The sequence below is a fragment of the Oncorhynchus nerka genome, linkage group LG26 (assembly GCF_034236695.1).
Source record: "Oncorhynchus nerka isolate Pitt River linkage group LG26, Oner_Uvic_2.0, whole genome shotgun sequence".
Lineage (NCBI taxonomy): Eukaryota > Metazoa > Chordata > Actinopteri > Salmoniformes > Salmonidae > Oncorhynchus > Oncorhynchus nerka.
In genome coordinates this window covers 5,105,385-5,133,262 of record NC_088421.1, presented here as the reverse complement: position 1 = coordinate 5,133,262, position 27,878 = coordinate 5,105,385, and the positions used below count along the sequence as shown (strand labels likewise).

Sequence of the window (27,878 nt, the reverse complement as noted above, 5' to 3'; positions counted from 1 at the left end):
TAGGCCCATCCCCTTTAAATATTGAGGGACATCTCCTTTAATCCTCTGGTTGAATATCGCTGAGCGTTGTAATTGAGGTGTTGCGTTTTTGTCGGTGGTGACACATTTTCATGAAAGGGCTTCAAGTCAGTGAAATATTTGCTCTTTCTGCATAGTGTGTTAATTTGTTAGTTTATAACGTGCTTTTCTCCATTTGCTGTGCTTTGCGATGCACGGGTACAACTTCCTTCTGTCCACCGCCCTGACGATACTGTTCTCCGGACCAGCTCAAGGATACTTCCCCGAAGAGCGCTGGAGCCCCGAATCTCCACTTCTTGCCCCGCGGGTCCTCATTGCCCTCGTCTGCCGCAACTCTGAACATTCTCTGCCTTATTTCCTTGGAAATATCGAACGTCTGAATTTTCCCAAGGACCGCGTGGCAATTTGGTAAGTGTCTGTTTAAATGTGAGGTATGGTCTCTGTTTTATGATGGTATTGATGTGGCTAGCATATTAGTTAGCTAACGTAACTGTAATGTACAAGGGCAGAGTGTCATTCCTCGTTACTGGTCAATTTTATGTATGTTTAGATGACAGTCAAAAGCAACTTTCCTAGCACCAACCATAATGTACAATAATGTACATAATATGCTAGATCAGAATTACAGCTATCATCACAAAGGTTCTGGAACGATGAATCCAGGCGAGGGGGCACGACTTTCCTTGTAGTGAGTCTGTGAAAGTATTTAGGGGAAAAGGGGGGTAGTCATTTTCCTGCAACGTCACCAGAGTGCACTGCATGGTGCAGTGTTCAATTGAATTGGTCAGATGTTTGGCATTTCTGTTGAAGTAGAGGCCACTACTACTAGCCAGTGCCTACGTGGTATTTATTCACCCATTGGAAACACAGGAAGGATAGAGCCCCCCTGCCTGTAACTAGCTGAGCCCTGTCAATCCGCCTTCTACTGTATTTCTCCTCACCTTCGCCAATGAGAGGATATCCCCTCTGTCTGAAAACTATCCAATGATTGCTGAATGTGTCGCCCTAAGGGCTAAGCTAAATACTGATCTGTTAGTTCAGCTATTAAACGGAGATGATGACTACAGGAAATATAGCCACAGGAAATCTCTTGACTGTCCCACATGATGAAAGCGGGGAGGGGACTGTGGATCTTTATATTTTAGCAGTCTAAATGAGTGGGTGGTGGGATGAAGGTCAATTTGAGCTGTTCTTGGTATTGACCTCCAGGTCAGATAAATTACTGTGTAGCCTATTACTAAACAGTGTATTGATGTTGTTTTGAGGCAAAACATTTTTTAAATAAACAATGACTTGGAACTTCTATGTTTAGGCTACTACTGATGAATCAAATCACATTTTATTGGTCACATACACATGGTTAGCAGATGTTATTGCGAGTGTAGCGAAATGCTTGTGCTTCTAATTGTAACCGTGCAGCAATATCTAACAAGTAATCTAACAATTCCACAACAACTACCTAATTCACACAATCTAAGTAAAGGAATAAGAATATATACCGTTGAAGTCGGAAGTTTACATACACATTTAAACTCAGTTTTTCACAATTCCTGACATTTAATCCTAGTAAAAATTCCCTCTCTTAGGTCAGTTAGGATCACCACGTTATTTTAAGAATGTGAAACGTCAGAATAATAGTAGAGAGAAATATTTATTTCCGCTTTTATTTCTTTCATCGCATTCCCAGTGGGTCAGAAGTTTACATACACTCAATTAGTATTTCGTAGCATTGCCTTTAAATTGTTTAACTTGGGTCAAACGTTTCAGGTAGCCTTCCACAAGCTTACCACAATAAGTTGGGTGAATTTTGGCCAATTCCTCCTGACAGAGCTGGTGTCACTGAGTCAGGTTTGTAGGCCTCCTTGCTCACACAAACGCTTTTTCAGTTCTGCCCACAGATTTTCTATAGGATTGAGGTCAGGGCTTTGTGATGGCCACTCCAATACCTTGTCTTTGTTGTCCTTAAGCCATTTTGCCACAACTTTGGAAGTATGCTTGTGGTCATTGTCCATTTGGAAGACCCTTTTGCAACCAAGCTTCAACTTCCTGACTGATGTCTTGAGATGTTGCTTCAATATATCCACATAATTTTCCTACCTCATGATGCCATCTATTTTGTGAAGTGCACCAGTCCCTCCTGCAGCAAAGCACCCCCACAACATGATGCTGCCACCCCCGTGCTTCACGGTTGGGATGGTGTTCTTCGGCTTGCAAGCCTCCACCTGTTTATCTTTTGATTTCTAAGGCTTGTATCATTCACAACAAAAGTTGCCAAATAACTCTAAATATGTTTCAAATTTTCCATTTTACACTCAACATAGCCACTTCATATGCGCACATCCAATCTATTTTATTCAGGTAACTTCAAGTATATTCTTCTTAATATAAAATCATATCATATAAAATAATGGCACAGATCTTATAAGCATATCTTGTCTGCTAGATGAACAAGCCTATGGCATTTTTCCTCCAAACATATCGATGGTAATTATGGCCAAACAGTTCTATTTTTGTTTCATCAGACCAGAGGGCATTTCTCCAAAAAGTACCATCTTTGTCCTCATGTGCAGTTGCAAACTGTAGTCTGGCTTTTTTTATGGTGGTTTTGGAGCAGTGGCTTCTTCCTTGCTGAGCGCCCTTTCAGGTTATGCTGATATAGGATTCGTTTTACTGTGGATATAGATACTTTTGTACCTATTTCCTCCAGCATCTTCACAAGGTCCTTTGCTGTTGTTCTGGGATTGATTTTCACTTTTCGCACCAAAGTACGTTAATCTCTAGGGGACAGAACGCGTCTCCTTCCTGAGTGGTATAATGGCTGCGTGGTCCATTGCCATAATTACAATGGACTATCCAGAGCAACTGGAAATCCTCTCAAACTAGAGTAGCTGACAACATTAGTTTAGATTTAACACTTTGTGACAAACAAGATTCTCTGGTCTGATGAAATCAAGATTGAACTCTTTGGACTGAATGCTAAGCGTCAGGTCTGGAGGAAACCTGGCACCATCCCTACCATAAAGCAGGGGTGTGGCAGCATCATGCTGTGGGGATGTTTTTTAGCGGAATGGACTGGGAGACTAGTCAGGATCGATGGAAAGATGAACAGAGAAAAGTACAGCGAGATCATTGATGAAAACCTGCTCCAGAGCGCCCAGAACCTCAGACGGGGCGAAGGTTCACCTTCCAAGAGGAGAATGACCCTAAACACACAGCCAAGACAACGCAAGAGTGGTTTCGGGACAAGTCTCCATGTCCTTGAGTGGCCTAGCCAGAGTCCGGACTTGAACCCTATCGAACATCTCTGGAGAGACCTGAAAATAGCTGTGCAGCGACGCTAAGTAATACATAAGAATAAAATAAGAATATGGAAGATAATGTAATTTATTAGACTTTTACATCACCAGGTCATTGTGGATTACTAAAGTATAATATCTCTTATAACAAATCATGATAACATTGGATAGGTGGATGCATGTGCACACACACGTGTGCATGTGTAGCATGTGACAACAGCAGGATCATATCAAGGATAGCATCACAAATGGATACATAAATACCACTTGAAGCTTGCTGTTGAGTTGATCGTTTGAAACAGCTGTGTTTCTGGGGAAGGAGGAGGAGGGGATGGGGTTCACCATTTACACCCAAACAACATGCTCAAACAAGGTATGAGGCTCTGAGCCCCAAGCTGTCTGCTTGGCTGGGTTGGAGAGGATTGGAATGCTCTAAAATGATCTTCACTCACCTACTTTAGGCCTACCTCCATGAATGGGCCACAGTGTAGTGAGGTCACAATATACCACGGCGTTACGGCTAGACTCTAGTCCTTGAATATACTAGCCTAACTGTGGTAGATGTGTGGGCTTAGGCTATACTCCAATTGACAGTAAATGTGTTACTGTTTGTGTATAATTTTTTTTTTTTTTTTTAAATGTATTCAATGTTATACCAAAACGAGGCATTTTGTTTAGATGTGTTTGTAAGCCCATTAAGTCACACCTGTGCTTTTTCCAAACAGTTTCCTATGTTAAAAACATGGTCCATGTACTGTCGTAAACATGGAGCTATGTTATAAACACGGCCTTACAGTAACAAACAGTTTTGCACTTGGATTTCCATAATAGGCTTAAGGATATCTTACTGTTACATCAATGTTTTGTCAGCTCATGTTGAGATAAGTCCAGGTCCCAGCTCCAGACCATTTTTGTATAAATCCAGCTATATGCCTCAGATCCAAAATGAATGTAAAATGTCCTTATTGGAGTTGAAACATAGGCCTATCTGGACCTACACAACCAATGGCTTGGGCAGAATGACAGTGTAGGCTACCCCTGCATACGGTTTCTGGAGAGCACAGGAGGAGCGGATTTCGACTGTACACAAGGCTTTGAGAGTCCTGTATGTGAAATCGGTTTGATGAGTATGTAGGTATGTCTTGGACGGCTAAGGTGAGGAGACAGGAGAGAACAAACTTAGCAAGGAGCTGCCATGTTCTCACAGACCAGTGTGACATCAGCACTCCAGCACTCCACACTGAGAAGATAGAACCTACTTTGGCTGCCTGTCGTCAGGACTGGAGAATTACAAGCTGGTTTAGGCCAGACCAGCACTCTGACTCTGTTGCCTGCCTAGAAACAACTCCTAGGCACTATTCTGCATGATTTGGATATGTTAAGGCTAAGCATATGGGGAGTAGCTCCTCCCTTGGGCCCCATCCAGAAACTGCCCCTAGCAGGCACTGATCTGGAAGAATTTGATAGGAAGGCCAGCAGAATACACATGAAGATAGTTAGCTCCTCCTTGCCCTCTGCTTACATAATAGCCTACCTAGCCAATCCTCTCAGATCTACATGACTAGAGGAGATATGGCATAGGGGTTGTCTCTTGACGGGGCCTAGGGCTCAGGAGGAGTGATGGGTGTTGTAACTAGAGAATGACCGATATGGATTTTTTTAGGGCCAATACCGATTTTTGGGGGTCAAGGAGGCCGATGGCCGATATGCAATATCATTAATATAATTTCGCAGCAACAGCTGTGTATATTCATCAATATACATATACAGTGCCTTGCGAAAGTATTCGGCCCCCTTGAACTTTGCGACCTTGTGCCACATTTCAGGCTTCAAACATAAAGATATAAAACTGTATTTTTTTGTGAAGAATCAACAACAAGTGGGACACAATCATGAAGTGGAACGACATTTATTGGATATTTCAAACTTTTTTAACAAATCAAAAACTGAATAATTGGGCGTGCAAAATTATTCAGCCCCTTTACTTTCAGTGCAGCAAACTCTCTCCAGAAGTTCAGTGAGGATCTCTGAATGAACCAATGTTGACCTAAATGACTAATGATGATAAATACAATCCACCTGTGTGTAATCAAGTCTCCGTATAAATGCACCTGCACTGTGATAGTCTCAGAGGTCCGTTAAAAGCGCAGAGAGCATCATGAAGAACAAGGAACACACCAGGCAGGTCCGAGATACTGTTGTGAAGAAGTTTAAAGCCGGATTTGGATACAAAAAGATTTCCCAAGCTTTAAACATCCCAAGGAGCACTGTGCAAGCGATAATATTGAAATGGAAGGAGTATCAGACCACTGCAAATCTACCAAGACCTGGCCGTCCCTCTAAACTTTCAGCTCATACAAGGAGAAGACTGATCAGAGGTGCAGCCAAGAGGCCCATGATCACTCTGGATGAACTGCAGAGATCTACAGCTGAGGTGTCCATAGGACAACAATCAGTCGTATATTGCACAAATCTGGCCTTTATGGAAGAGTGGCAAGAAGAAAGCCATTTCTTAAAGATATCCATAAAAAGTGTCGTTTAAAGTTTGCCACAAGCCACCTGGGAGACACACCAAACATGTGGAAGAAGGTGCTCTGGTCAGATGAAACCAAAATGTAACTTTTTGGCAACAATGCAAAACGTTATGTTTGGCGTAAAAGCAACACAGCTCATCACCCTGAACACACCATCCCCACTGTCAAACATGGTGGTGGCAGCATCATGGTTTGGGCCTGCTTTTCTTCAGCAGGGACAGGGAAGATAGTTAAAATTGATGGGAAGATGGATGGAGCCAAATACAGTACCATTCTGGAAGAAAACCTGATGGAGTCTGCAAAAGACCCGAGACTGGGACGGAGATTTGTCTTCCAACAAGACAATGATCCAAAACATAAAGCAAAATCTACAATGGAATGGTTCAAAAATAAACATATCCAGGTGTTAGAATGGCCAAGTCAAAGTCCAGACCTGAATCCAATCGAGAATCTGTGGAAAGAACTGAAAACTGCTGTTCACAAATGCTCTCCATCCAACCTCACTGAGCTCGAGCTGTTTTGCAAGGAGGAATGGGAAAAAATTATAGTCTCTCGATGTGCAAAACTGATAGAGACATACCCCAAGCGACTTACAGCTGTAATCACAGCAAAAGGTGGCTCTACAAAGTATTAACTTAAGGGGGCTGAATAATTTTGCACGCCCAATTTTTCAGTTTTTGATTTGTTAAAAAAGTTTGAAATATCCAATAAATGTCGTTCCACTTCATGATTGTGTCCCACTTGTTGTTGATTCTTCGCAAAAAAATACAGTTTTATATCTTTATGTTTGAAGCCTGAAATGTGGCAAAAGGTCGCAAAGTTCAAGGGGGCCGAATACTTTCGCAAGGCACTGTATATATATATATATATATATCAATTTTAAAATCACACCGTTTTTACCAAAGTTAAATGTAATCTACCTACGTAACAACATAATGTTATTTGAATGGTAAATCTCTTGATAAACTGGGTAAATGAAGATGGCATAGGCCTACTCACAATACAGGTGAATGCATATTCAATAAGGGTGTGCATGCGTTGATTGAGTTATTGAGGAGGGGGTCGGCAGGTAGGTGAACAAGGCAGTTAACCCACTGCCCCTGAACAAGGCAGTTATAACCCACTGTTCCCCGGTAGGCCGTCACTGTAAATAAGAATTTGTTCTTAACTGACTTGCCTAGTTAAATAAAGGATACAAAAATTGAGCTTGTTTTGGCTGATCAGTGGAGTGTATATATGGTGCTACAGGGAACAGCATCTGTTTGTCTTCCATTTGGGACTTATATTAGCCTATATTAGATCAGAGTTGGGCAGAATTTCTGTTACATGTTTTTGAAATAATTACTTCTGAGTATTTTGTCATTGGAATTACACTGGGCTGAACTACACTTCAGTGTGTTTTAAAAATACAAAATACTTTTCTATAAAAATGTTTTATAGCGGCTCACATCTTGTGGCCCCCCCTTTCACCCTTCATTGGTATCAGAAGTCTGATACAGTATCGTGTGATTAGAGCGTCTGATAAATGAACTAAAAGTATATGTATTATTTTTGTTGTTGAAGGAAAAAGTACTTGATACAATTGTGATATGTTGTTGTCTCACCTGCATTCGGTAAGTATTCAGACCCCTTGACTTTTTCAACGTTTTGTTACAGCCCAATTCTAAAATGGATTCTATGAATTTCTTTCCTAATCAATCTACACACAATACCCCATAATGACCAAAACAGAAATTGTTGCTAATTTATTGAAAATAAGTCCAATTTACATAAGTACCCTTTGCTAAGACAACGCAAAAGGGGCTTTGGGACAAGTCTCTGAATGTCCTTGAGTGGCCCAGCCAGAGGCCGGACTTGATGCCGATCGAACATCTCTGGAGAGACCTGAAAATAGCTGTGCAGCGATGCTCCCCATCCAAGCTGACATAGCTTGAGAGGATCTGCAGCGAACAATGGGGGAAATTCCCCAAATACAGGTGTGCCAAGCTTGTAGCATCATACCCAAGAAGACTCAAGGCTGTAATAGATGCCAAAGGTGCTTCAACAAAGTACTGAGTAAAGTGTCTGAATACTTATGTAGATGTCATATTTCAGTTTTTTTATTTTATACATTTGCTAACATTTCTAAAAACCTGTTTTTGTTTTTTCATTATGGGGTATTGTGTATAGATGGATGAGGGGGAAAAATTATTTCATCAATTTTAGAATAAGACGTAACAAAATGTGGAAAAAGTTAAGGGGTCTGAATACTTTCCAAATGCACTGCATCTTAAGTAGAGGTCGACCGATTATGATTGTTCAACGCCGATACCGATACTGATTATTGGAGGACCAAAAAAGCCGATTTAATCGGCCGATTTTAAATTTAAAAAACGGTATTTGTAATAATGACAATTACAACAATAATGAATTAACACTTATTTTAACTTAATATAATACATCAATAAAATCAATTTAGCCTCAAGTAGATAATGAAACATGTTCAATTTGGTTTAAATAATGCAAAAACAAAGTGTTGGAGAAGAACGTAAAAGTGCAATATGTGCTATGTAAGAAAGCTAACGTTTCAGTTCCTTGCTCAGAACATGAGAACATATGAAAGCTGGTGGTTCCTTTTAACATGAGTCTTCAATATTCCCAGGTAAGAAGTTTTAGGTTATAGTTATTATAGGACTATTTCCCTCTATACCATTTGTATTTCATTAACCGTTGACTATTAGATGTTCTTATAGGCACTTTAGTATTGCCAGTGTAACAGTATAGCTTCCGTCCCTCTCCTCGCTCCTCCCTGGGCTCGAACCAGCAACACAACGACAACAGCCACCACATCGAAGCAGCGTTACCCATGCAGAGCAAGGGAAACAACCACCCCAAGGCTCAGAGCGAGTGAAGTTTGAAACGCTATTAGCGCGCGCTAACTAGCCAGCCATTTCACTTCGGTTACACAAGCCTCATCTCGGGAGTTGATAGGTTTGAAGTCATAAACAGCGCAATGCTTGACGCACAACGAAGAGCTGCTGGCAAAACGCACTAAAGTGCTGTTTGAATGAATGTTTACGCACCTGCTTCTGCCTACCACCGCTCAGTCAGATACTTAGATAAAAAATAAAATAAAAAATATAAAAACATGTATTTTAATTACATGCGTTACAAAATAAAAAACATGTTTTAGTTTATTTTGATACATTGATCTTTATGGTATTTTGTATCTGTATGATGTAATTGTATTTAGTCATTTTTGTCCATCCCTGCTACTGATCAACGTTTGCATTGGAGCATCACTCCAGCATGTCACGCCTGTATGGAAGGACATCATTATAGACACTGCTCTTAGTTTGAGAATATCAAATAACATCTATTCAATGCAAATGGGTCTAACGTTAAGTCATGATCTGTGATCAATGCTTATGAAACTAGTATTTTTTGTTGTTGTCATTTTCATGATCGGGAATAAGTATTTTTTTCAGCTGTCAGGAGCATCTCTAAACAACTCAGCTGCCAGGACGAAATTCCAAACAACTCAATTGGCTATTTCAGCTATGTGTTAAGAAATGGGCGGGTTGTAACTTGATCCTACTGCTACGATTCGATAGAGCCAGGCTGTAACTCCGCTCCCTTTCACATCTCCTCATATCTCTCGCCATCGCTCATACACTACATGTCCAAAAGTATGGGGACACCATTTCAAATGAGTGGATTCAGCTATTTCAGCTACACCCGATCACACAGCCATGCAATCTCAATAGACCAACATTGGTAGTAGAATGGCCCGCACTTTCAACGTGGAACCGTCATAGGATGGCACCTTTCCAACAAGTCAGTTCATCAAATTTCTGCCCTGCTAGAGCTGCCCCGGTCAACTGTAAGTGCTGTTATTGTGAAGTGGAAATGTCTAGGAGCAACAATGGCTCAGCCGCAAAGTGGTAAGCCACACAAGCTCACTACCGAGTTCCACACTGCCTCTGGAAGCAACGTCAACACAATAACTTTTTGTACGGGAGCTTCATGAAATGGGTTCCATGGCTGAGCAGCCGCACACAAGCCTAAGCCTGTCCACATACTTTTGGTCATGTGCTTGGTCCACATACTTTTTGTCCCTGTACCTAAGAAAGCAAAGGTTATTGAACTAAATGACTATCGCCCCGTAGCACTCACCTCTGTAATCATGAAGTGCTTTGAGAGACTAGTCAACGGTTCGCCCCCAGGTAGTGAAGGTAGGAAACAACCTCCTCTTCGCTGATCCTCAACACAGGAGCCCCACAAGGGTGCGTGCTCAGCCCCCTCCTGTACTCCCAGTTCACCCATGACTGTGTGGCCAAGCACGCCTCCAACTCAATCATCAAGTTTGCAGATGACACAACAGTAGTAGGCTTGATTACCAACAATAATGAGACAGCATACAGGGAGAAGGTGAGGGCTCTGGGAGTGTGGTGTCAGGAAAATAACCTCTCACTCAACATCAACAAAACTAAGGAGATGATCGTGGACTTCAGGAAACAGCAGAGGGAGCATCCCCCCCTATCCACATCGATGGGACAGCAGTGGAGAAGGTGGAAAACTTCAAGTTCCTTGACGTATACATCACTGACAAACTGAAATGGTCCACCCACACAGACAGTGTGGTGAAGAAGGCGCAACAGCGCCTCTAACCTCAGTAGGCTAAATATATAACAGTTTCTATCTCAAGGCCATCAGACTGCTAAACAGCCATCACTAGCACATCAGAGGTAGCTGCCTATAGACAGATTAGGAATCACTGGCCACTTTTAGAAATGGATCACTAGCCTCTTTAATAATGTTTCTGTATCTAGCAATACTCATCTCATATGTAGAAACTGCATTCCACACTATTCCACACTATTCTACGATATCTTAGTCACTAAAATTGTGTTTACATATTGCATCACCCATTTCATATGTGTAAATACTGTATTGTATTCTATACTACACCACTGACTGTTAAACAGCCATCTCAAGCACATCAGAGGTGGCTGCCTATAGACAGATTAGGAATCACTGGCCACTTTAAGGAAATGAAACACTAGCCTCTTTAATAATGAGAGACTAGTATCTCGCATTACTCATCTCATATGTAGAAACTGCACTCTACTATTCTACAGTATCTTAGTAACATTAATTATGTGTAGATATTGCATCACCAATCTCATATATATATACTATATTCTAAACTATGCCACTGTATCTTTTATATATATATATATATATATATATATATATATATATATATATATGTATATATATATATATATATATTTAATCCATTCCTGACTTAGATTTACGTGTTTTTGAGCATTTGTTGTGAAACTTAGATATTACTTGTTAGATATACTGCACTGTCGGTGTCACGCCCTGAACTTCGATATCTCTGTTTTCGATATATTTTGGTTAGGTCAGGGTGTGACTAGGGTGGGTCATCTAGGTTTTTGCATGTCTAGGGTTTTTTGTATGTCTAGGGTTTTTTGTATGTCTAGGGTTTTTTGTATGTCTAGAGTTTTTTGTATGTCTAGGGGTTTTGTATGTGTAGGGGTTTTGTATGTCTATGTTGGCATGATATGGTTCCCAATCAGAGACAGCTGTTTATCGTTGTCTCTGATTGGGGGTCATATTTAGGCAGGCCTTTTTCCCCACTTTCTGGTGTGGGATCTTGACTATGTGTAGTTGCCTGTCAGCACTATATTGTATAGCTTCACGGTCCGTTTGTTATTTTTGTTGGTTTGTTCGGTGTTCATTCTTTTAATAAAGAGAATGTACGCATACCACTCTGAACCTTGGTCTCACTCATACGACGATCGTGACAGCCGGAGCTAGAAGCACAAGCATTTTGCTAACCCGCAATAACATCTGCTAAACACGTGTATGTGACCAAAATTTGATTTGATGTAGTGTACCACTTGGTGCTGTTTATTGCGATGACATTTTCTACCAAGCCATACATGTGCATAATATCTAACAAGGAGAGCGAGGGTAGGAAAAACTATGCAAGTCAATACACGGATACGATTGCGGCTGTTCAGATCAGCAAACCAGTAAATAGCTAACGTTACTCAGCAAGTCAGATGGCTCGTTGCCGAAAATAGTGCATGTAAGTAGCTAGCCACATTTGCTATTAGCTCCTATCTGACATCTTAGCACCATGTTTATCTAGCCAGCTAGAGAGCAATAGTAAAGGTCATTGGACAAAGGGTATGAGAAAATGAATGGAGTTTTTATCCTTTTTTGGGGATAGGCCTTTGGTAAACACAGGCTTAGGAGATCTGATACGTTTTGCTCTCTCAGACCATTTTCATCAGCTAATGTCAATTTTTGTGATTTTTCTTTAATAAAAAAGGACACTAGGCTTTATATTTCATAAAAGGTCATGTTAACTGACTGATATTATTTCATAGAACAAAACGTATATTATCTCCCAAGCCTGTGTTAACTTCGGGGTTCTGATCTCCAAGCACGGTTTTGACTGCTCCTACAGTCTTGCATCGGTACTGCAGTTTAACTGATGCCCCGGCCCAAAAAGACGATTTCCATACAGAGATTTCCACATAGAGAAGTCAGATTAGAAAATTCCTAATAAGACACTTTAGTCATCGCCTTTGTGCACAAAACATCCATTGACTTATTCAAATAATTGTTGCTGAGGCCAATTGTTTTTCATCACTCACAGGCGAAGATATTACCATTTTATATTTATCCAATGTCTGACATGTTTTTGGATGACTTGATGACATCGTCGCTTCTCGCGCTGCTCTCTGTGCGCGCTGAGTGCTAGTGCGCATGTAATATATCCGTCTAAAGCGGACTCTGGATTGGCCCAGTGTCGTCCGGGTTAGGGGAGGGTTTGGCCGGCTGGGATGTCCTTGTCGCATCGCGCTCTAGTGACTCCTTGTGGCGGCCGGGCGCATCCAGCTGTGCGGTGTTTCCTCCGACACATCGGTGCGGCTGGCTTCGCAGTGCGGCGTGGCAGTGTCGTGTTTTCGGAGGACGCACCTTCGACTCTCCCGAGTCCGTATGGGAGTTGCAGCGGTGGAACAAGACAAGAAAAGGCCAATATCGGCGGATATATCGGCTCGACTGATTAGCAGTCGTTCTCTCTGGTCGTAACAGGATATTCTGTTCCTATTCACATAGACAGAAAGATGTGGTTTGAGTTGGAACCGCCGCAGAATGGAATCAGGCACGCAAACTGTCAGTCTGACACAATAACTCTCAAACACACACACACACAAACACACACACAGTCCTTTTCAGTAGCTAATAACCATAAAGTTTCACTTCCCCAGCATTCTTGCTTATTTAGTCTATTTTCTGCTTTTTAGTAACCCGCATGGATGGGTGATGGATATTAGAGCTGCTTTGGTAAGCATGTAAGACATGCTTGTATGGAATTCAATGCTGGAGTCAGTATCCCATTGCTCTTGAAAATAGGCCATTGAAGTGAACACTGAAGTACTGTCATCTGATATGCTCTTTCACATTCACTGTCTCTACTTTACTCAGGTCTACTTCCAATGCCACGTCTCCTATAAACGTCTGTGTGTGCGTGTCTATGTGCTTATTACCCTTACACTGTTGACCAGAAAAGGAAAAAATAATAATGTGCCTCTGTCTCTGTGTTGTACAGGGTTGCGACGGATCACAATGTGGACAACACTACAGCCATCCTGCGTGACTGGCTCGTCAAGGTCCAAAAACTGTACCACTATGTGGAGTGGAGGCCGCAGGAGGAGCCCACGTGAGTTCCTCTCATGTTCACTTTATAAACTGTGTGTGTTTCTGTATCTGTCTGTCTCATTTATACAGGAGAGGTAACACATTACATTACATTTGTAAGTCATTTATAGATGGTTAATATGTGAGTTATAAACTACATATTAACTCATAATTAACTATCTACCAACTACGTATAAACCCTTAACATCCTCCTTAAAGACACCTTAATGTACAGTGTCACCGGAGAGGCACCTTAATGTACAGTGTCACCGGAGAGGCACCTTAATGTACAGTGTCAGCAGAGAGGCACCTTAATGTACAGTGTCACCGGAGAGGCATCTTAATGTACAGTGTCACCAGAGAGGCACCTTAATGTAAAATGTCACCGAGAGGCACCTTAATGTACAGTGTCACCGGAGAGGCACCTTAATGTACAGTGTCACCGAGAGGCACCTTAATGTACAGTGTCACCGGAGAGGCATCTTAATGTACAGTGTCACCAGAGAGGCACCTTAATGTAAAATGTCACCGAGAGGCACCTTAATGTACAGTGTCACCGAGAGGCACCTTAATGTAAAATGTTACAGAAAGGAACCTTAATGTAAAGTGTCACCGAGAGGATGTACTGAATGTCCTGTTTGTTTATGTTTGTCACTCAGAGAGTACCAGGATGCAGACAGCCCGAAACAGTGGACCAACCTCCGTTATGCACACGTGATGAAGCTACGGCAGGCAGCACTGGATTCCGCAAGAGACATGTGGGCAGACTACTTCATGGTACTTCTTTCTCCAGTCTCCATGACGACCCCAACCTCTTTTACAGCGTAGCCTAGTGGTTAGAGCGTTGGACTAGTAACCGGAAGGTTGCGAGTTCAAACCCCCGAGCTGACACGGTACAAATCTGTCGTTCTGCCCCTGAACAGGCAGTTAACCCACTGTTCCCAGGCCGTCATTGAAAATAAGAATGTGTTCTTAACTGACTTGCCTGGTTAAATAAAGGTCAAATTAAAAAAATTTAAAAAAAGATCAACAGTGTGCGTCCAGAACGGCACCCGATTCCCTACATAGTGTGTAGGGAATAGGGTGCCATTTGGGACGCAGAGTGCACTGCTTTTTACCAGGGTCAATATGTAGGGAATAGGGTGCCATTTGAGACGCTGTCAAGTCTTTCTCCACGACGACCCGTCCTATTTTACGGAGGCGCAGAGTTCTCCTTAAAAGAACAAGAACGCAGTAAGAGAACACCAGGAGTCCTGTCTCAACTTCTGGTTTAGAGGAAACCAATTCATCTGGCTTGGTGTTACTATGTACCATTCTGTAACAAACCTGGCTGAATCTTAAATATGACAGCTTTGAGTTCTATTCTTGCACCCCAAAGCATGAACACGTTGTCCAGGACTCGCAGGGGTATAATTATGGCACGGAGTGAAAGCACAGATGAGGAAGTTTTGTTCTTGAAATATGCCTTTTGTAATGTTGTGCAATTAAAGCTGGGTTAAAATAGAGCAGCTAAAGTTTATGAATTAAAACAAATACTATTTGAACCCAGGTCTGTGGCCAATACTGCCTCTTCATTCTTAACACTGATTCTGGTGGCTGGACTTAGGCTACAATGACATCCATTGTTCAAAGTGTCACAAGAGAGGATTGACATTGCAGAGTGATGTTTAAAGCGTGAAGTGGATTAAGTGTCTCACTGTTCCCTCTCCCCTTTCTATCAAAACTCTCTCACACACACACACTCACACCCTCTTCCACTCTCCCCTGTCTAGGTAGTGGACTGTGATAACCTATTGACCAATCCTAATGTACTGTGGAAGCTCATCAAGGAGAAGAAGACGATCGTAGCTCCCATGTTAGAGTCCCGTGCAGCTTACTCCAACTTCTGGTGTGGCATGACCTCCCAGGTATGCTACTATGTGTGTGTGTGTGCTTGTGTGCAGACGTGCGGTCCTGTCCTCCCCAGATACTTTGCATGCGATCATGCATTAAAGTGAGAGCACAATCACCTTGATTGAAGCGCTTAGAAGTGCTCATCGTATTCTAAACAGTTCTCCCTCGTCCTCCTCCAGGGTTACTATAAGCGTACCCCGGCATACATCCCTATGAGAAGGCAGGTGCGTAAAGGATGCTTTGCGGTTCCCATGGTGCACTCCACCTTCCTGATTGACTTGAGGAAGGAGGCGTCACGCCAGCTGGCCTTCCACCCCCCTCACCCAGACTACAGCTGGGCCTTCGATGACATCATTGTCTTCGCCTTCTCGGCTCGCATGGCAGGTACTGTTAACGTGTTCTCTCTCGTGTATCCTGTTTAGTAGCTTTCACATACAATACAGCATGATAATGATTTGGTACACATTGTGTTTGACCTCTACGCTCAAATGGCATTTGGGCCTGCTGTGGTTATTCCGTTCACATGGCAGGTGGGCCTGCTGTGATTATTCTGTTCACATGGCAGGTAGGCCTGCTGTGGTTATTCTGTTCACATGGCAGGTGGCCTGCTGTGGTTATTCTGTTCACATGGCAGGTGGGCCTGCTGTGGTTATTCTGTTCACATGGCAGGTGGCCTGCTGTGGTTATTCTGTTCACATGGCAGGTGGGCCTGCTGTGGTTATTCTGTTCACATGGCAGGTGGGCCTGCTGTGATTATTCTGTTCACATGGCAGGTGGGCCTGCTGTGGTTATTCTGTACACATGGCAGGTGGGCCTGCTGTGGTTATTCTGTTCACATGGCAGGTGGGCCTGCTGTGGTTATTCTGTACACATGGCAGGTGGGCCTGCTGTGATTATTCTGTTCACATGGCAGGTGGCCTGCTGTGGTTATTCTGTTCACATGGCATTTGGGCCTGCTGTGGTTATTCTGTACACATGGCAGGTGGGCCTGCTGTGGTTATTCTGTACACATGGCATGTAGCCCTGCTGTGGTTATTCTATTCACATGGCAGGTAGGCCTGCTGTGGTTATTCTGTACACATGGCAGGTGGGCCTGCTGTGGTTATTCTGTACACATGGCAGGTGGGCCTGCTGTGGTTATTCTGTTCACATGGCAGGTGGGCCTGCTGTGGTTATTCTGTTCACATGGCAGGTGGGCCTGCTGTTGTTATTCTGTTTACATGGCAGGTAGGCCTGCTGTGGTTATTCTGTTTTACATGGCAGGTAGGCATGCTGTGGTTATTCTGTTTACATGGCAGGTAGGCCTGCTGTGGTTATTCTGTTTTACATGGCAGGTAGGCATGCTGTGGTTATTGTGATCACATGGCAGGTAGGCCTGCTGTGGTTATTCTGTTTTATATGGCAGGTAGGCATGCTGTGGTTATTCTGTTCACATGGCAGGTAGGCCTGCTGTGGTTATTCTGTTTTATATGGCAGGTAGGCATGCTGTGGTTATTCTGTTTTATATGGCAGGTAGGCATGCTGTGGTTATTCTGTTCACATGGCAGGTAGGCCTGCTGTGGTTATTCTGTTTTATATGGCAGGTAGGCATGCTGTGGTTATTCTGTTTTATATGGCAGGTAGGCCTGCTGCTGTTATTCTGTTTTATATGGCAGGTAGGCCTGCTGTGGTTATTCTGTTCACATGGCAGGTAGGCCTGCTGCTGTTATTCTGTTTTATATGGCAGGTAGGCATGCTGTGGTTATTCTGTTTTATATGGCAGGTAGGCCTGCTGCTGTTATTCTGTTTTATATGGCAGGTAGGCCTGCTGTGGTTATTCTGTTCACATGGCAGGTAGGCCTGCTGCTGTTATTCTGTTTTATATGGCAGGTAGGCCTGCTGTGGTTATTCTGTTCACATGGCAGGTAGGCCTGCTGCTGTTATTCTGGTCACATGGCAGGTGGGCCTGCTGTGGTTATTCTGTTCACATGGCAGGTGGCCTGCTGTGGTTATTCTGTACACATGGCAGGTAGGCCTGCTGTGGTTATTCTGTTCACATGGCAGGTAGGCCTACTGCTGTTATTCTGGTCACATGGCAGGTATTCCTACTGCTGTTATTCTTTTAGATCTGAGTTTTCAGCAACAGTAATGAATAAGATTATATGGACAGGGAGGACCTGATTCTAGATCAGCTCTCAGCTCTCCTTTGTGAATAGGCGGAGGCTACGACTACGTAGATTTCACCCCTCCCCCACCCCCGTCCCGCCCCTCAGGGGACTTCTTTCTCAAATCTAAGGATCAGAAATCACGTTCTGCACGTGTTTTTTAAATTATTTTTTATGTGCAAAATTCCTGGGGGTTTAACAGACAGTGGTGAGTTTTCAGAGTGTGTTTTTTCTAATTCTATCCACAGACATAGTGTATGCTTTGTGTAAGATATCTTAATTATACTTTTGCATAAATACATAAGTGTCATATTTTGAAGGTAGATCTTTTCAGGCGTGACACAAAGAACCTCATCTACAGTGAGACTTGTACTGTGAATAGCCATAGCAAAGCAAAATGTCTAAATGTTTGTAGTAACCTTGTTGTTAATAACAAACGTCTCTTCTCCCTCTACACTACTCATCCTCCGTCTTCCACAGATGTGCAGATGTTCCTATGTAACAGAGAGACTTATGGGTATTTCCCCGTGCCACTGCGAGCCCACAACTCCCTGACAGACGAAGCAGACAGCTTCCTACATTCCTTGTTGGAGGTCAATGGTGAGTGTTATGTCATATTGTCACAGGTCCAAAGGTCAGCTCTAATGTCCATACTAGCATCCGAATTGGACAAAACTGGTTGAAATGAGGTCTTTTTGACGTCTCACTGGGTTACCACTTAGGATGGATGCTCAATACATTGCCTCATTCTAAGTGGTAGGCCAGTGTGGATATCGGAACACAGCTGGAAGTTGGAGCTTTTCGTTCTTCTCTAACTAATGTTACTGGTCAGCATGTGAGTTGTTTATCATTCCTATAATTTTTCTCCTTTCTCACGTTAGTGCGGAACCCTCATGTGCTGCCCTCGGAGTACATCTCGGCCCCCATAAAGATACAAGATAAACTGGGCTTTGATGAGGTGGGATATGAGCCAGCTCAGAATATGGTTTCTGAGTTCCTTATTGACCCCCTAGCTCCTATGCCCACATTGTTAAACTCTTTCTATGGAGGTTGAGTGTCTGCAGGTTTTCACTCCTCCCTTGTACTTGATTGATCAATTAAGGTCACTGATTAGTTAAGAACGACCCTTGTGTGGTTGTCTAGCTCTTAATTGGACACAATCGAAAGTAAATGTCAAAAACCAGCAGACACTCGGCCCTCCATGGAATGAGTTTGACACCTCTGCCCTAGGCACTCCTGAAGATGTGTAAGGATCTAATGGCATTAAGCAATAAGGCAATTGCTTCACCATGTCTTCTGGTAGGCTCGGTTGAAATGTCACCACATTTCATATACCTATCCAATTGTTTTCTGAGTGTTTAAGGGTAGCTGTCTATTTAGCATGTATCACTAGAATTCAGAATGTCTCTTTTGCACCCTTCAGCTCCAAATGTCTCCCTCTGTGGGTGCCATGTGGTATTGCATGTATTGACTCACTACCGTACTGTAAGGCCCATGTATTGCGTGTGTGCAGGTGTTCATGATCAACCTAAAGAAACGGACCGACCGGCGGGATCGCATGCTGAGGACACTGTACGAGCAAGAGATTGCCTGCAAGGTCATTCAAGCGGTAGACGGCAAGTAAGTTGACCCCTTTTTGAAGGTACTCCTCTCTCGGCACGTCATACACTTCATGTACCATTAAAGGTAGACTCAGTGATGGGACATCATAACACACAGCAAAAGTTGCCCCACTGTTTATAATGTCATGACGCTAAGTCTTCGAGCGCTCAAAATGACCCTGTTATTTCTCTCTCTATCTCGGTCTCTTTCTCTCTCACCCCCCCCCCCTCTCCCGCCCCTCCCTCTCTCCCCCTCAGAGCGATGAACATCAGTGAGATCAATGCCCTGGGGATCCACATGCTACCAGGCTACAGTGATCCGTATCACGGCAGGCCCCTCACTAAGGGAGAGCTGGGCTGCTTCCTCTCACACTACAACATCTGGAAAGAGGTGAGCCCTGCAGCTGCAGGCCAGGCTAGTGTTCAGTAGGGAGAACATTTTTAGAAACGGTGTGAAACAGGGGAGGTAGTACCTGAACTTGTCCAATAAGAACACAGATTTTCATTGTTTGTTAACAAAAAGTGTTGCTTCAGTGTGCTCTCCTAATGAATACCAAAGGGTTGGGCTCAATTCATAATATTATTGAGAATGCCTCAAATTCTTTCATTTAATTTTACTTCAATTGAATTTGAATTATAGTAGTAAACCAGATACAGAATTGCAATTCAAATTTGAATGAAAGGAAATAGAATTTAATTCAATTAAATTCAAATGCCTCTTCTATTCTACAGTACATCTTGCACATAAAACATCAAACACGTTGTGGTATCCGTGCAGGATAAACGCTTGAAATGAATGGCCAAGGAAAACAAAACATGTATGCGAATAACATTTTAAAAAAGAACATTGGCCTGTATGCGAATAAGTTATATTTCATTAATCACTGAAACTTTGTTCAATTTGGGGAAAATACAATATTTCCCAGAATGTGGTAGTTTAACCCTCAAGTTGACCCTGAGGCCTTCAAAAATAAGCCAAAGAAATTAAATGGTTGGTGGAAATATCATTGGCAATTCTAGTGATATAGTCTTTGGTATCTGGATGTATGACCTGGCAGATTCAATGAAACTCTCATGTTCTATGATTTCGTTGAATTAAATTATACTTCACTCAAATTCAACATCCTGTGGGGTGTGGCCTATTCAATTCGAAATTGAACTCATGCTGAGATGTGTTTTTCAATGATGTTAAAGGTAATTATGATGCAACTATGATGGTGATACGATATGGATTACAATTATCACCATGAATATTAAGGCTATACACACTACATGTTACACACATAGACACTCGATCATGCAAATTGGCCGAGTTATTATTTATTTGGACAACACACATTATAGTCTTACTCTTATACAGACATCATACACACTCACTAAATCACATCCAATATCAAACACATTAACCTACTCAGATTTACTACACACATAATATCTTATCTCCATTTTTTTTTTACATCTGTGGCATTGGCTCACAGGCAAACAGGCAACAGAATAAAACAAATATTGCTAGAATCCATTTCTTGAATTCTAAATATCAGACATTTGAAAGCTCTAATTTTGACCGTCATAATACCTCTGATAGCAGTAACTTTACAAGCACTAATTATGGTCAATTTAGACTGAGAATAGTATCTAGTTATGGTAAGGGGTGAAATAAATATAGCTAGTTATAATTGTAAGCAGTTGTCAACACTTATTTATAGCGGAGTATGAAAAGGCATTTGATAAAGTAAGACTGGATTTTATTTATATTTTCAATTTTGGTGACTCTCTTTATAAAATGGGTAAAAGTAATGTATAGCAACCCCAGGTGTAAAATAGTAAATAACGGCTACTTCTCAGTTTTGAATTGTCAAGAGGAGTTAAACAAGGGTGTCCGCTGTCACCATATCTATTCGTTATGGCAATCGAAATGATAGCTATTAAAATCTGATTCAATAACAACATTAGAGGATTAGAAATCCCAGGCTTAAAACAAATGTGTCTATGTATGCCGATGACTCATTTTATATTAAGTCCGCAAGCTAAATCCATGCAATGTCTCATTGAAGATCTAGGTAACTTGTCTGGACTCTCTGGACTAACACCTAAGTGTATAATGTTACCTATTGGATCTTTAAAAAAATACAAGTTTTACATTACCCTGCGGTGTACCTATAAAATGGGGTGCCGGTGAAGTACAGATACTTGGTATTCATATCACAAAATATATGAATAAGCTCTCCACAAGGAATTTCAATAGAAAACTTGTAAAAATAGACAAGATCCTGAAACCATGGAAAGGTAAATACCTGTCTATTTATAGAAAAATTGCCCTGGTTAACTTAGTCATATCTCAGTTTACTCACTTATGGCACTGCCTACTCCTGATGATTCGTTTTTCAAATCATATGAGCAAAATATATTTTGCTTTAACTGGGACGCTGAACCAGACAAAATAAAGCATACCTATCTATATAAGGAATATGATTTGGGTGGGTTGAGATTATTAAATAAAAAGCACTAAACCTCTCTAAAAGCTTCACTAATTCAAAAGTATTACTTGATCCCTAAATGGTTTTAAAGTAGATTACTAAGAAAAGCTCATCCATTGTTTAAAAATTGCCTTTTTGCCTTCGTGCAGAAAGTATCTATATTTTTTAAACAAGCATTGCAGAGCTGGCTGCAATTTCAATGTCATCCCCCAAGAAAAGATAGAACAAATATTATGGCTGAACTCAAATGTGCTGGTTGATAAAATACCTGTATTCATGGGAAAGATGTTTGAAAAGGGTATTTTGTTCTTAAATTATATTGTAAATTGGAATGGTAGAGTTATGTTATCAGAATTGCACAGGAAGGTCTGCTCAATTCAAGAGTACAACCAATTGATTACAGCATTACCCCAAAAATGGAGGAGGCGGGTGGCAGCGGGAGGAGGAAGGGAACTGGTCTGTATAACATAAAGGATCAAAACTGGTGGAGGAAAATAGCATAAATAGGAAATTATACCAGTTTCATTTGAGGACCAGGATGTTGACAACTGTGCTATACAGATTGCAAAAATAGTTAGGAAGAGATTTTTTATATACCGATTCAATGGTACAGGGTCTATGAGTTGATATAGAAAACGACGCAATATTCAAGACTTCGTGCTTTTCAGCTGAAATTATTATATAGAATTCTTGCCAACAACAAAATGTTGAATATTTGGGGCATAAAATCATCAGCGCTCTGCAGATTTTGTTGTGAGGATACAGAATCAATAGACCATTTATTTTGGTATTGCCCTCAGGTAGCCTGTTTCTGGTCTCAGGTTCAGGAATGGCTGAAAACGCATAACATTGATCTTAAATTGACCCTAGAAATAGTACTGTTAGGGGATCTGGAGAGACTGGATCAGTCAATTACTAATATACTAATACTCTTAGTAAAAGTATTTATCTTCAACATGCAATCTGTGGATTCTATTTGATTAGATCGATTGAAATTGTACGTTAAACATCACAGCATAATTGAAGATATACACCACCATTCAAAAGTGAAGAGGTGACTCCGGGATGCTGGCCTTCTAGGCAGAGTTACAAAGAAAAAGCCATATCTCAGACTGGCCCAAAAAATGTTTTTATTAAGATGGGCAAAAGAACACAGACACTGGACAGAGGAACTCTGCCTAGAAGGCCAGCATCCCGAGTCGCCTCTTCACTGTTGACGTTGAGACTGGTGTTTTGCGGGTACTATTTAATGAAGCTGCCAGTTGAGGACTTGTGAGGCGTCTGTTTCTCAAACTAGCCACTAATGTACTTGTCCTCTTGCTCAGTTGTGCACTGGGGCCTCCCACTCCTCTTTCTATTCTGTTTAGGGCCAGTTTGCGCTGTTCTGTGAGGGAGTAGTACCAGATCTTCAGTTTCTTGGCAATTTCTCGCATGGAATAGCCTTCATTTCTGAGAACTAGAAAAGACTGACGAGTTTCAGAAGAAAGTTATTTGTTTCTAGCAATTTTGAGCCTGTAATCGAACCCCAAAATGCTGATGCTCCAGATACTCAATTAGTCTAAAGAAGGACAGTTTTATTTCTTCTTCAATCAGCACAACAGTTTTCAGCTGTGCTAACATAATTGCAAAAGGGTTTTCTAATGATCAATTCGCCTTTTAAAATGATAAACTTGGATTAGCTTACACAACGTGCCATTGGAACACAAGAGTGATGGTTGCTGATAATGGGCCTCTGTGCGCCTATGGAGATATTTCATAAAAAATCTGCTGTTTCTAGCTACAATAGTCATTAGCAATGTCTACACTGTATTTCTGATCAATTTTATGTTATTTTAATGGCCAAAAAATAGCTTTTCTTTCAAGAACTAGGTTTGCCTTGCAGGTGTTTGTGGACATGCATATTTTAATTTGACCAGGCAAGTCAGTTAAGAACATATTCTTATTTTCAATGACGGCCTGGGAACAGTGGGTTACCTGCCTGTTCAGGGGCAGAACGACAGATTTGTACCTTGTCAGCTCGGGGTTTGAACTCGCAACCTTCTGGTTACTAGTCCAACGCTCTAACCACTAGGCTACGCTGCCGCCTAGTGTGTATGCACACACTCATTCAAATACACACATACACACGGACACACACACATGTAAATAGTGCCAGACATGCACTCAAACATATAGAGTTGGCCTTGCTGTTGTGATTTTAGTTGTCCTTGCTGTCCTTTCTTTTTTGCATTGTTGTTTTCTGTTTTCCTTTGTCTTTTTCTTTTTTCTCTTTAGTTAAATTTATTGGTTGTCGGTGCATTGGGGGGGTTCTTTTGGGAGGGGTATGGAATTAATTACATTTTTTTTTCTTGGGGGCTGCGGGAGGGGTCTCGGATGGTTGAGGGCAGCTATTGGGGAACTGTGGGGGGGGTCTTAGAGGGTTCGGGTCCCCGTTTTTGGCCTTGTGGGAGACATGTCGACATGCCCTTGAGCAGGGCATTGACCCTGGATACTTCTGTGTGTCGCTCTGAATGGGAGTCTGTTGGATGACTGGTGTGGTGTAGTGGTTGAGCGGCTTCACTTCAAGTATATTGTATGTTTTGGTTTCAATATTTATTTTAATTTGATTAAACTCATGAGTTGAATATGGAGTCAATTCCAAAATGCTGAATTGAGCCCAACCCTGGAACACACCTCTGACTGCCACTCTCAGGTATAGATAGAGTGTACATACGTTTCTTTGCGTCCTCTGAATGTGACGGTCACTGTTTTATCTCTGTGTGTGTTCAGATCGCAGAGCGGGGTCTAAAGAGTTCCCTGGTGATCGAGGACGATCTGCGTTTCGAGGTCTTCTTCAAGCGACGCCTGATGAACCTGATGAGTGAAGTGGAGAGCCAGGGTCTAGACTGGGACCTGATGTGAGTGTTCCATACACTGTTCCACTCATAGAGATACATTCAATTACTGTTGTGTTCTGATGACTGAAGTGGAGAGCCAGGGGCAAAACTGGTGTCCCATAGACTGTGCATCATCCACTATACACACTGGATATCCTCTATTATAGGTCAGTGATTCTCAACCTCTGGTCCGGGGACCGGAATTGGTCCCTGGGATGTCGCTGGCCGATCCCTCAGACACATGATACAGTATTTGGTTAGTTCTTAAGTGTTAATTGTAATGTTAGAAGTCCTTTTAAAAGAGTTAAGAACCCCTGTTCTAGCTTGCTGACTCAGCACTTTCTGTCTACCCTTCCCATGTGGTGTAAACTTTCTTCAACAACTGTTCTTCCTCCCAGTTATATCGGCAGGAAGAGGATGCAGGTGGACCGCCCTGAGAAGTCTGTGCCCAATATACACAACCTGGTGGAGGCCGACTACTCCTATTGGACGCTGGGCTATATGATGTCATTACAAGGAGCCCAGAAGCTGCTGAGGGCAGAGCCGTTGAAGAGGATATTACCCGTAGATGAGTTCCTCCCTGTCATGTTCAATAAGCACCCTGTGTAAGTTTACCCCTCTCTGTCGCACGCTTTCTCTCTTTGTCTTGTAAGTCGCTCTGGATAAGAGCGTCTGCTAAATGACTTAAATGTAAATGTCTTTCTGTCGCCTGTCTCTTTGGGTAAATCTCAAAAGTATTTTCCCGGATTCCTCGAGTCTTCTCGCCTCCTTTTCAAAGTGCAGCAAACGAAGGGAGTATCAGAGGAGAAAGATATTCTCTTCCGAAGCTCCCCTCATCCCCCCTTCACGGTTTAAGGAGGCAGCGAGGAAAGAAGACACTTGAGAAAAGACTTGAGATTCACCCCTTTTCACCTATTTCTCTTTTCAATGTTTCCCTTGACATCTTTATCTCTGCCTCTCTCTCCAGCTCGGACTACATGGAGCAGTTTGAATTGCGAGACCTGAAGGCCTTCTCGGCCGAGCCTCTGCTAGTATTCCCCACTCACTACACAGGAGACGCGGGCTACATCAGCGACACAGAGACCTCCGTGGTGTGGGACAACGAGAAGGTGCGTACGGACTGGGACCGGGCCCGCTCGGGGAAGACCCAGGAGCAGGCGGAGATCAGCAGCGAGGCCCAGAACTCTGATGTACTCCAGTCACCTCTGGACAGCACAGCCACACGGGACGAACTATGAGAGGGGAATGGGTGGAGAGGAAGGGGATGGGATTGACGATGGAGGATTGATGGAGAGAAATGCTGAAGATTCTGAACCACCATGGGTTTTTTTTTGTCGTTTTTTAAAATGTTTTAGCCCCCTTTCTATGCATCCTTGCAGCAACAGGATGTATAGTACATGGGCTCCTGTTTATGTTTTTAACCAAAGAGGACAAGTTGAAAACAGGGATCAGTTGCGTTATTTTAGAAAAAAAATTATTCCATTTACTTTTTCATTTCAGAAATATGTTGGACTCACCTTTGTTTTGCTGCATTTACTAGACTTAAATACAGGGTGGGATCTGTATGTCAACAGTGATCTGGTTGGACTGTCTATTACATTTCAGTGAAGTGATTGGCCTGTGAACTGGGACTTTGGTCACTACCATGCCTCAAGTGCCTTATAGCCTAGTTCATCATGCCAAATCTCACAACTGACCAGAGTAGACCTCGAGTCCTAGAATTAATACATCATTTATTAATTGTTAATTAATTCACTTGTGTGCATGTTCTATAACAGTGTACTGTAGCAGTCTTTCTGAAAGCACTGGAAAAGACAAGCATATTGCATGATTTTGGATATGGCTTTAAGATGACCTTTTTCATTTGTTCATTTTCAAACTATATATTTTGCATCCATTCGAGATTTATGCTTGAAAGTTGTGTGTGCTGCTTCCCAAACGAGTCCCATAGTTTTACGAAAACCTCACCAAGGAGCTCAAAGTCCTATCCTATGACATAAGAGATTAATACCAAAACAGTTGTAATTAAAAAAGCAACAGCTCCCAAAGTGAATGACTTGGCTACCCACCCTCCCTGTCAGACCGTAACCATTGAGTTACAGTAGTGCTCTTTATAGCAGTGGCGTACGTCTTTTTAGAAACCAACAGCTCCTAAAGATAATAACTATGGGTAGAATCCTAACTTCCACTTAAGTCAAATCTCTTAATTCAATCAAATGTATTTATAAAGCCCTTTTTACATCAGCAGATGTCAGAAAGTGCTATACAGAAACCCAGCCTAAAACCGCAAACAACAAGCAATGCAGATGTAGAAGCACGGTGGCTAGGAAAAACTCCCTAGAAAGGCAGGAACCTAGGAAGTAACCTAGAGCGGAACCAGGCTATGAGGGGTGGCCAGTCTTCTTCTGGATGTGTCCCGGGTGGAGTTTATAAGAGTACATGGCCATTTTAAGGCCAGATTGTTCTTCAAGATGTTCAAAAATTCATAGATGACCAACAGGGTAAAATAATAATCATAGTGGTTGTAGAGGGTGCAACAGGTCAGTACCTCAGGAGTAAATGTCAGTTGGCTTTTCATAGCCGATCATTGAGAGGTCGAGACAGCAGGTGCGGGAGAGAGCGAGAGAGAGTCGAAAACAGTAGGTCAGGGACAAGTTAGCACGTCCGGTGAACAGGTCAGGGTTCCATAGCTGCTGGCAGAACAGTTGAAACTGGAGCAGCAGCATGGCCAGGTGGACTGGGGACAGCCAGGAGTCATCAGGCCAGGTAGTCTTGAGGCATGATCCTAGGCCTCAGGTCCTCCGTGAGGGGAGAGCAAGCGAGAGAAAGTATTAGAGGGAGCATACTTAAATTCACACAGGATACCAGATAATACAGGAGAATTACACCAGATATAACAGACTGACCCTAGCCCCCCAGCACATAGACTATTGCAGCATCAATGCATCACTACAAGTGAAAATTCAACTTAAGTAGGATGTTAGAATTCACCCCTATCCGCCTCCCCTGTCAGTCCATTGCCATTGAGTTACAGTAGAGCTGTTCATAGCAGTGGAGTACTCCTTTCCCCCACTTGCCACCTCTGGTCTGTTTCCAGACTAATGCCTTGTTGCCTTCACACGGAGTTATACAAGGTTCACAGGCGGGAGCGACCACAGAGACCGCAGTAGACGCCTCACACTTTTGTGGTTGAGGAGGAGCCATGTGAGATGTTGAGATTCACTCGTAGTAGTCTAAGAGATTACATTGTCTGTCATAACAGTGTTTTTGTAACCTCATACCAAATAATAAAATATTTTGTTAAAAAAGACTAA

General features: G+C 42.3%; 1 protein-coding gene across 2 annotated transcripts; it reads left to right on the top strand.

The window, feature by feature from the left end:
* The first annotated feature begins 19 nt into the window (after nucleotides 1-19).
* Nucleotides 20-27,878, top strand: LOC115110086 (procollagen galactosyltransferase 1-like). Of its 2 annotated transcripts, none has more exons than XM_029635431.2 (12): nucleotides 20-426; nucleotides 13,485-13,595; nucleotides 14,233-14,350; nucleotides 15,346-15,480; nucleotides 15,646-15,850; nucleotides 18,091-18,210; nucleotides 18,492-18,568; nucleotides 19,124-19,230; nucleotides 19,470-19,602; nucleotides 24,458-24,585; nucleotides 24,732-24,820; nucleotides 24,963-25,163. In XM_029635431.2, exons 1-12 carry the CDS (start codon nucleotides 209-211, stop codon nucleotides 25,067-25,069), a joined length of 1,548 nt encoding a protein of 515 aa, XP_029491291.1. In that variant the 5' UTR covers nucleotides 20-208; the 3' UTR covers nucleotides 25,070-25,163. The 2 variants fall into 2 exon arrangements, with proteins under 2 accessions (XP_029491291.1, XP_029491289.1); XM_029635429.2 differs by lacking the exon at nucleotides 24,732-24,820 and adding an exon at nucleotides 25,532-27,878 and having other exon boundaries at nucleotides 26-426; nucleotides 24,963-25,169.

Excerpts from the sequence above, each read along its gene's own strand:
- LOC115110086 (XM_029635429.2), top strand. The coding sequence starts at position 209 with ATGCACGGGTACAACTTCCTTCTGTCCACCGCCCTGACGATACTGTTC. Across the intron at positions 18,211-18,491 it reads TTCCTTGTTGGAGGTCAATG|TGCGGAACCCTCATGTGCTG; the intron begins GTGAGTGTTATG and ends TTCTCACGTTAG. Across the intron at positions 25,170-25,531 it reads ATGTTCAATAAGCACCCTGT|CTCGGACTACATGGAGCAGT; the intron begins GTAAGTTTACCC and ends CTCTCTCTCCAG.